Genomic DNA, 9,764 nt, shown 5'->3' with positions numbered 1-9,764 from the left:
TACTAAAAGTTATCCCACCCTGGAAGCAAAGAAGATACATGCCCTACAAGCTAACTTAGGTACGCATGTATTATAAAATTCCATTGTTAAAGATATCTTTCTACGTGCCGATCGGTCTCCATTCCTGTAGCGTGGCCTCTATGCTTCTTCATGGCTATCCATCCTCCTCTCCCACCTTAAAAACCACCATCTTTTCTCTTCTTATATTATCCTGCGGCCGCGGCGATGGCCACGTGACCCCCAACCATTCTTCCGTTTGACCGGATTCCTTCCCCTACCTCTTCCTCCATCCTCGGATACTCTCGCTCCTGCACGTGCGAGGCCGGCATGGATGGGATGCGGCCGCTGCACGGACTCACCGCCTCACGTGCTTCCGTGCGTCGCGCTGGGCGCGCTCCCCCACGCGGTCCACGCACCGTCCGGTGACACGTGCAGCAGCGTAGGATTCTGGCAACCTAGTTTATTTTAAAAAAACTGGATTAGTACCGCCAGATATCATCAATTAACAAAACAATAATGAAGAGGGGAGAACGTGGGGAATGATTCGTTTCCACTGACCGGGGTGATTATTTTAACCTCCCCCTTTCACCGTCGACGACCATCCCGCTCCCCTTTTTGCACCGGCCTGCACCGTATCCTTTGGTTCTATGCATGTTTGGTTGATAAGAGTTACTCTCGAGTGAAATAAAAATGATGGCTTTCACTCCAACTATTTAGTTTAAAGGTTATAATTCCATTCAATAAAAACATGCAGGATAATAAGGTTATAATCTTATTAGTGTTAGATTTATTAAAAAATAATAATTTTAAGAGTCTACGTGGCAAGTATAAAAGGGAAATGCAGGATTGTAGTTCAAGCATATTATAGTTATGCTGAACAAAATTTTGTGAACATTTTTCTTTCACTTTTATATATATATATATATATATATATTATCGATTGGTCTTATCTCTTCTGTCTCGTAGCATATAAGTCAAGTATAGCATGGGCTGAATAACCGTGGTAATATTTACGTTATTATAAACCATGGGCTAGGGGGAAAAGTTAGGTCACCGAGAGGGTGGTAGCATCCGATTTTATTATTCCCATCGTTGTGAAACAGCTGGCTGTCCCTTTCCCTTTGATGTGAAGGCATTCACGGCGAACGTTATCCGGTCTTCATGGCCGATGCTCTCCACTTCCCTTCCTCTCTTAAACGGGGGCCCACCACCCGGTTGGGGAACGTCGATCAAACGGCTGCGCGTCGATGGGATCCGAGATATCAGACCCCACAGCAGTGGATCATCATACCAGGTTATGTATCAGTGTCACTCCTCAATGATTCCGCGGACCCGTGGTACGGTTGGCCTGCTCGCACCTTCGTTCTATCTGTCGGACCGCGTGATGAAAGACAAAGCGATCAAAGGGAAAGGAATGATCTCAGCGGTGTCCAGGCCCCACCACCGTCCGATCAACGTTTGACCGCGATCTTGATGGCGCCTGGTGATTCCAGGTCCCATAACCGCCCACACCGTTTCGACTCTCACCGACCCGCGGCGTAACCGCGTAACCGACCATGCAATTTATACCCGGACCATTTCGCTCTTCAACTAGCGGTATGCTCACCCGCAATAATAAGGGTTTCTTATCACTTCCTTCAGCGGCTTAAAATCCGAGTGACCCGTCACCATCGCCATGTGATCTAAATCAGACGCTGTCGGCTGTGGGTTCCACCGATTCTTTTCTTTATCTAAAAATAGTAAAAAGCACCACCTTATTTGTTTTTCCCTGACAGCGAAGGGCCCAGATACTCTGCTGACGACTCGATCATCATCGGACGGATAGTATCCCATGATGGACGGAGATTCCATCATGGTTGCGGCCTATTCTAGTAACCGTCCGATCAATATCAGAACGCTCTCAGCATCGGGGACCACGGAGCATGGAACTCCGACGTTCGGATCATCTCCGTCTCGCGGCAAGGCAACAGGAACGGAAAGGAGCAGGGTGGTGAGCGTACGGGATGCGGTGACGGGAATCGGACAGAAAGAGGCGGAAGGGGCTAGAAAAAGAGCGGCGGCCGTGGGTTGTAAGGACGCTCCACGTGGCTTGATATCATCGCGCGAGAAGGCGGCAAGATGGAATGGGATCCGCGCGACGCCTCTTCGATGCGTCTCATTATTAGATGGATCAGGTCCAGTGGACCAGACCAATAGTCACTAGCCACGTTACCTCTGGTATACATACAAGCAATTGAGAGACGCCACTTATCCACCGGACATATGCGAATGGTCCACTGAACCTGGTCCATGCAATAATTTCTTCCCTGGGGTCCTCCTGTCTGCTGCCCTCCCCTCCCCGTCCCCACCATTCTTGCTTCCCCCTTCCCAAGCACCCGCATCTCCTCCCTCGCGGAATCCCCAAGCTATCCAGCCCCACCAATCAAACATTCAAATTCTCCAACTACTTTTGTCTTTTTATTCCGTCATACGTTATTCTAAAGAGTTCCGAAGAAGAGCCAGATGTGGGCTTTTGTCTTGTTTGCTAAGCGGTCAAGAAGACCGCCACGGTAGCCAGTGAAAAGCTTCCACTTGCCCCGGGCTCTTTCATTTTATTTTCAGATTTTTTTTATTTTACAAATAAATGAAAATTTAAAATATGCATCGTTTCCCGTGCGCACACAGCCACTCTCTCTCTCTCTCTCTCTCTCTCTCTCTCTCTCTCCCCTTCGCCTCCTTAAGCCACCATCTTCTCCGCCTCTATATGTGTGTCCACCTCCCCCGGGGCTTCCCCTTCTTTCTTCTATTCCAAGCGTTCAATCAAAACTTTCTTTCTCCTCAACTCGTTAATCCGGGAATACCCTGGCAACGTCATGGACATGGACACTTCACACAACTGGCTCGCCTTCTCCCTCTCCAACCATCAGCCCTACCTCCTCGAGGCTCTCTCCTCCGCCCCTTCCCATGGTCTTCATATATCCCTCCCTCCCCCCCTCCTCTCATATGGCTTCTAAGATTCAAAGTATGACGGGTTTTTATTTTTTTGGGTGGAACTATATTGTAGGTGGGGTGGAGATGACTGCGGAGGAGCGGGGAGGATCGTCGGAGGTAGCGGGGCTGGCGGTGGTGGGACCGAAGCTGGAGGACTTCCTCGGCGGGTGTGGCGAGCCGATGGGGCGTTACTCTGGCGGCGAGGCCGGGGACGCAGCCGGGATCTACGACTCTGAACTGAAGCACATCGCCGCCGGGTTCCTGCAGGGGTTACCGGCGGCAGCGGAGCAGCAGGACTCCGAGGCGGCGAAGGCGGCGGCGCCGGCGGAGTCACGGAAGGCCGTCGAAACCTTCGGCCAGCGCACATCTATCTACCGCGGCGTCACCAGGTGAGAGAGCTAAGATTTTTCGTACAAAGACTTCACGGGAAGAAGAAATTTCCCGTTTTCTCCATCTGTAGGGTTAAGTTTTAAGACGGGGAGCATTTTTTGGCAGACATCGATGGACGGGGAGGTACGAGGCGCACCTGTGGGACAACAGCTGCCGCCGGGAGGGGCAAAGCCGGAAAGGAAGGCAAGGTACGCCGTTCTCGCTATCGTCCGCCGTGAGCGCAATGTAAGTTTTTTCTTGCGTAGTTTGCTAACATGCGCTTCCTAATCTTTGCTGCTGTCCTCGTGGCGCGTTCTTATTGGCTGCATGCTGTCGTCTTGTTCAGTCTATCTAGGTAAGAACATTTTGTTCTCTTCCCTACTTTTGAAGGATCTAAAAATAGAAATCAGTTGAATTATTGGATATTTTTACTTATTTAAAATGGGAAAAAATGTAGGTGGATACGATAAGGAGGAGAAGGCGGCGAGGGCTTACGATCTCGCAGCGCTCAAGTACTGGGGTCCGACCACCACCACCAACTTTCCGGTAAGCTATTCTTATGTTGATTTTATGAACGACCAGGTCAAATTTGGTATTTGAATAAGTATACGGATACTGATGTATACGTACGTATTTGATAGATCTCCAACTACGAGAAGGAACTTGAGGAGATGAAGAACATGACCCGACAGGAGTTTGTCGCATCGCTCAGAAGGTGACGTCGTCACCATGTGATTTCAATTCTCGAGCACATGCAAAAAAAAAAAATACATGCATGCATGCAACCTTATGTAATTTTACGTGTATTTTTTCCTGAAAGAAAAATTGTGCTTGTTGGGATTTGTACAGGAAGAGCAGTGGGTTCTCCAGAGGCGCCTCAATCTATAGAGGAGTCACCAGGTTTGTGATATCAGTGCTTCCATCCTGCAGTTCAAACTTGGAGTATACGGAGTGGATTTTCTTTTTTTTATTTTATAACAGTCCTTATAGTTAAAAATTTGTTAAACTTTTCCGTGTTATTGTAAAACATTTTATAGACACCATCAACATGGCCGGTGGCAAGCAAGAATTGGAAGGGTAGCAGGCAACAAAGATCTTTATCTTGGAACCTTTAGTAAGTATTTTGATTTTTAATTGAAGCAAAGATATAGAAGAATAGATGTGGTGATTGATAGTTGATGGAATGGGACTGGGTTTGCACCGCAGGCACTCAGGAAGAGGCGGCGGAGGCCTACGACATTGCAGCAATTAAGTTTCGGGGGCTCAATGCAGTGACCAACTTTGACATTAGCCGCTACGATGTCAAGAGCATCGCCAACAGAAACCTTCCCATCGGCGGGATGACTGGCCGGGCCTCCAAGGCCTCAGAATCTTCGTCATCATGCTCATCTGATGCCGTGACCGTCGAAGCCAAACAGCTGTTGGACGGCCGGGATCCCTCGGCCTCACTTGGGTTTGCTGCGCTCCCCATTAAGCACGATCAAGAATTCTGGTCCTTGTTTGCACTCCATCAGCAGCAGCAGCAGCAGCAGCAGCAAAGTAATCAAGCTTCAGGCTTCGGTCTCTTCTCCTCTGGTGTTACTGTGGACTTTTCTACAGCTTCTAACGGCGTTATGAGCCAAGGGTTTGGGGGGAGCGTTGTGTGGAACAATGGTGTTTTAGAACAGCAGCAGGAGCAATCACAGAACAATAGTTGCTCTTCTATCCCTTATGCCACCCCCATTGCCTTTGGAGGGAATTACGAGGGCTCCGGCTATGTGGGGAGCTGGGTCACCCCACCACCCTCTTACTACCACGAAGCTGCCAAGCCCAATGTGGCAGTCTTTCAGACACCTATATTCGGAATGGAATGATATGGATGGGTGGGAAGGCGAGAGGAGATCACACTTGCTTGCAGAGGGAAAGAGAGTCAAAAGTGAGATATAGACTATGGGAGGTGATGTGAACTGACCACACTCACAAACATAAAGAAGTGAAGGAGAACAGAGGGAGGACTGACAAGAAGACTAACAAGATATCAAAAGTTTTGCTCATAGTCATGCGCCCAACTTCTTTTACTTTTTGGTTTTCTTTTACTGACATGATTCTACGTTGTCATCATCATCATCAGTGTAATGGAAACAAGAACCCTTTTGTAGCTTTTCTCTTTCCTTTCTTTTATTTCCAATTTCATGCTATCAGCTTGTACCGTCAGTAGGTAAGAAAAGAGCCCGTATAAGATTTCAGGACGCATTCTAAACAGCCCGTATAAGATTTCAGAACACATTCTATATTTGCCAAGAGAATTTCAGGTCATGTGTGCAATGAATAGGAATGGTTGATGGGATAGGGCAAGAAGTAATGCAATGAATACAGCCAGACGAGAGGTTCAGGTAGCTCAGCAGGTTAGAGCAAAGGAGAGAGCTGATTTAAATAAAAAGCCAATGACAGTAAAGCTGGGGTTTGAAATATAGAACCATATAATAATGTTACTATGAAGTGAAATTATGGTTTCATGATACCTCGTCAGCACCATTCTACCTTTTATCTACTCCATCAGTTCGGACATACTTGGGTAAATATGAGGAATCTTGCATATAAAAAACTAAGTCTATAGCTTTTGCTAAGAGCTTCACTGTGGTTAATTGTAAACCTCTTCGTCAATGGTAGATTCATGACGATGAAGTTCGAAAGAGATCTGTTTATTTTTTAAAGTAAATGCACACAAAACAATACCCAGGAGTAGGAGTAGCCTTTTTAGCTAATCGTTGCTGCATCTCCATTATGTCAACTCAAATAAATGATCATTCATATGGCTTTCAGAGTACATATAGGAAATTAGTTACTTTCATCTTGGTTAGTTCTAGTAAGATCTTCGATATCTTAGACATTCTTACTTCGAAATGAAGGAAACTGGACATTCCTATCCATCATAAATTTTGCCACTTCATGATCTAGCTTTTAGCTTTTATTCCTATGTTGGCATACATCACTCCGTTAATTACCAACTTTCCTACCTTCACGTTACTACGAGATCTCTTTTTTCATCACTTATGCCAAAGCATTTTCTTCGAACTTTTTCAAGTGGTCTTTAGTGTCCCTTCTATGTGCACCTTTATAACAATTCCTCAAACCTCTATCTAAACAATGCGGAATTACACCCCTCTCTAATCATAGGAGATAGCGACCCAAGTGACACCATGCATAAGGTGGTCAGATGGTGCTTGTTGGAAGGAGCCTTGTCGACAAATCTTAAGCATCAGTTTTCTAGCAACATGTCGCATTCTTTCTCTGAATATGAACTATGAATGCCAACAATAATTCCACAGCCAGTATCTTGCAGAACTGCCGTTTATAATTAGAAGTCAATCCATCATCTCTTCCTACCAGGTGCCTTATTTTTCTCGTGCACATATATTTTTTTAATGAGCTAAGGCATCAAAGAAATCAAGGAGTCAAAATACTATGTGTCTCCCAAATGCAGTACACTAAATCCGAATACTACCGTGGTTCTTAAAGCAAAATGTGGCGTATAAACTCTCTCTCTCACTCACTCTCACTCTCACTCTCGCACAGAGACACTTCCAGTCCTAAGAGATGGTCCCCCTTGCATATGGTCGCTGTTATATATAGAAGCCCTTAGCACAAAGTTTGAAAAGAGGCCTATGTGCTTGGTGAAGTCCCAGTCATGCAAGATGCTTATATTGGACTATTTAAACCAGGCTTTCCTCAATTATGTAATCTCAAATGTCGAAACCAGACATATCTCTTCACATGGATTCATAAAACCCTTTCCTGCCACTCGCAGATTTCGCCCATATTTTTTTGGTGCTCCTCCCCTTGTTATTTAGTTGAAGATCTTCCACCCACCCATTCCAAATCGAAGACAAGAATGGGAGAGAATAGTACAAGACAAAAAGGGGAATAAATCAAATGCCCCATGTCACATTGGGTCCTCTTGGCAGGTCCGGAACAGTATTAAAATCCATGCACAAAGGGACACCTCCCATTTGCAGCGAAAAAGGGACACCTAGCTCCCATGGCTTCAATTCGAACCCCCAGTCTTTTCCCGGTCCCAAACTGGAATCAGGCCTCGGATGATGGCTGTCTTGCTTCTTTCGGCGCTTGCTAAGTTATTAGGAACCCCCATCATGCTCCCCCTTCTCAATGTTTGACTGCAGTTTGACCGGGATTAAGATATCTTTTTTCTTTTGAGAGGAGAGATTAAGATATTATTAACTGTCTCAATCTTCCCTTTGGTTTAGCTTAGGATGCCTTTGTTTCTATTCTAAAGATATTCATCAGAGATTCTTAGTGCTGGTTATAAGATGACAGGGAGTCGCAACTCATAGGCCTCTCCACGTGCTATCTCCTTCAAGGACAGTGTTTGATATTTTTTAAGCGAGATTGCTGGCTTTTAGTCAAAAATTTGACTCTAATGCTTCCTGGCCTTTGCACCCGTCTTAGCTAGCTCTCATTTACAAGTCCTTCCAGTTAAAATAATTCCAATTTTCTCTTTAATATTAAACCAATCTGAAATAAGTACATATATGAGCATCAGAAAATAAAATAAATAACATCTTACAAGGGATATCCAGCCTTCCAAACTATAGATCTCGTGTGATTGGCAGCATATGATGTCATCCAATCTGCTACACTGTAAATATTTGAGTTTTTCGAGCATACACTATGACGATGCTTGCAAATGGAAGCACGGTACATGTGTTGAAGCCTTTTACCATATAAGAAAGGACCTAAACATTGTAATGGTATTGCTTAGATATCTAAATATTGGTCATGATTGTGATGCAGTTAAGTCTAGATGGGTTAGAGTATACAAGATGAATACTGCTTCTAGGTATGCGGTCCAAACCGTGTAGGCTCCGCTCCTCTGTAACGTTGCCCCAAAGCAGAAAAAAAAAAGGAAAAAAAAAAAGCATAAAGTGTTTTCATACTTTGTTCCAACTAGAAGCACTTTTGCTCCAAAAAACATGCCGCTTAATACCACAAAGGGGAAAGGCTAATTACATTATAGCTTCCAAAATTTTAACATGTCTATGAACTAGTCTGCAGGCCACACAGGTTTGGTCCATTAAAGTTAGCATTCAAAGAAAAAAAGAGAACAAAAACAAGAAGGTTGCTAAGAATATTTTGAAAAGGCAAGCCAGAAAAATTCAACAAAAAGAATATTGATTAAATTGTCGAGGATGTATTATCAATTTATCTAAGATTAAGAACCACTAAAGTAATACGGGAAAATTTTGGACTGGAGGTTAATAATTTTTTGGAAAGGTTCAAGTAGCCATTAGTCAAATGTTAGACTGTAAAACTAAAGAGAACCCACTTTTAATTGTGGGGGACCTTCCTTGGTTTGAGGTCAGGCTAGGTAAGTGTCTCCTTTTTGTTATTTGAGGTACAACCTATGTCTGCCACCTATGTGTTCATTGATCTTTATCTTAGATATAATATGCCATATGAGAAATATTTCCCTGCACTTGCGAGCACATGACAACCTAATCCATACTTTATTTGCCTGTTAGCCATTCACTAGGGTTTGCTCCTTTGACAAGAGAACAAGAAATGAGTAACTTAAGGATGGTGGTTCTTTGACTGTCCCTGATCTATTTGTCTTGCTACACATACATACCATAGTTACAGTAAAAAGAATCAAATGCCATTATATATCCGACAACTCTTCCCCGTTAATTGGGTAGTGCTAGCCTAGCAGATTCGCCATTAGGAGCCAGCTTTCAATTAACAAATCAAGTGTTTGCTAATACTTATTTTTTGTGAAAAATTGTTTTCTTAGACTTGGAACTTAGAATCCTGCTGGCTTCCTTGGCATTTGATCTTGTTTGGTAGTTTTGGCTATGTGGTTTCCTAGTTGACAAAGGAGGCTCCTAGTGCATGAAATTAATGGCTAGAAATAGTTGGTTGTAGAATCGTTCCTTAGTGGTCCGTATCATGCTATGCGAGCAATAGGATCCCCTCGTCGTTAATTAGATGGAGCATTTGTTATCGGAATTGTTTGTTTGTGCTTATCATGATTCAAACGTAGAGTTCTCATGAGGAATTAAGACTTTTGGGAATATATGATTGGCGTAATTTTCATATATGTCTAATGAAATTTAGGTTGTATAGAGTCTCTCTCTCTCTCTCTCTCTCTCTCTCTCTCTTTAAGGGTTTTACTACAAGGGTGTATTTTTTACTGCATGGATAAAAAAAAATCATAGGATATTAGCCCAAATATCTCCTATCCATTGGTTTCAATATGCGAAAAAAGGAGAATAAAAATAAATAATGATGGGTCAGAAACACAATATTACGGTATTGGGAAAATCACTAGAAGATTTGTTATATGAAATACAAACATAAACATATATATGTACCTTTTATAATGTACATGTTTCCGTATATGTGTATATGTTTGTATATGCATGTGTAGA

At 43.8% G+C, this 9,764-nt stretch overlaps 1 protein-coding gene across 1 annotated transcript; it reads left to right on the top strand.

Moving 5' to 3' along the window:
- The first annotated feature begins 2,690 nt into the window (after positions 1-2,690).
- Positions 2,691-5,580, top strand: LOC103717110 (AP2-like ethylene-responsive transcription factor AIL5). The gene is made up of 9 exons (XM_008805371.4): positions 2,691-2,946; positions 3,044-3,359; positions 3,466-3,548; positions 3,686-3,694; positions 3,797-3,885; positions 3,981-4,054; positions 4,189-4,239; positions 4,377-4,453; positions 4,546-5,580. The coding sequence occupies exons 1-9, from the start codon at positions 2,853-2,855 to the stop codon at positions 5,190-5,192; spliced, it is 1,440 nt and encodes a 479-aa protein (XP_008803593.1). The 5' UTR covers positions 2,691-2,852; the 3' UTR covers positions 5,193-5,580.
- The last annotated feature ends 4,184 nt before the right edge of the window (positions 5,581-9,764 follow it).

This window comes from Phoenix dactylifera, unplaced genomic scaffold, assembly GCF_009389715.1.
Source record: "Phoenix dactylifera cultivar Barhee BC4 unplaced genomic scaffold, palm_55x_up_171113_PBpolish2nd_filt_p 000241F, whole genome shotgun sequence".
In the NCBI taxonomy this organism is placed as follows: Eukaryota; Viridiplantae; Streptophyta; class Magnoliopsida; order Arecales; family Arecaceae; genus Phoenix; species Phoenix dactylifera.
Note: the sequence above shows the minus strand (reverse complement) of the source record. Positions and strands in the feature narration are given on the sequence as shown.

Excerpts from the sequence above, each read along its gene's own strand:
- LOC103717110 (XM_008805371.4), top strand. The coding sequence starts at position 2,853 with ATGGACATGGACACTTCACACAACTGGCTCGCCTTCTCCCTCTCCAAC. Across the intron at positions 3,886-3,980 it reads CCACCACCACCAACTTTCCG|ATCTCCAACTACGAGAAGGA; the intron begins GTAAGCTATTCT and ends CGTATTTGATAG. Across the intron at positions 4,240-4,376 it reads ATCTATAGAGGAGTCACCAG|ACACCATCAACATGGCCGGT; the intron begins GTTTGTGATATC and ends AACATTTTATAG.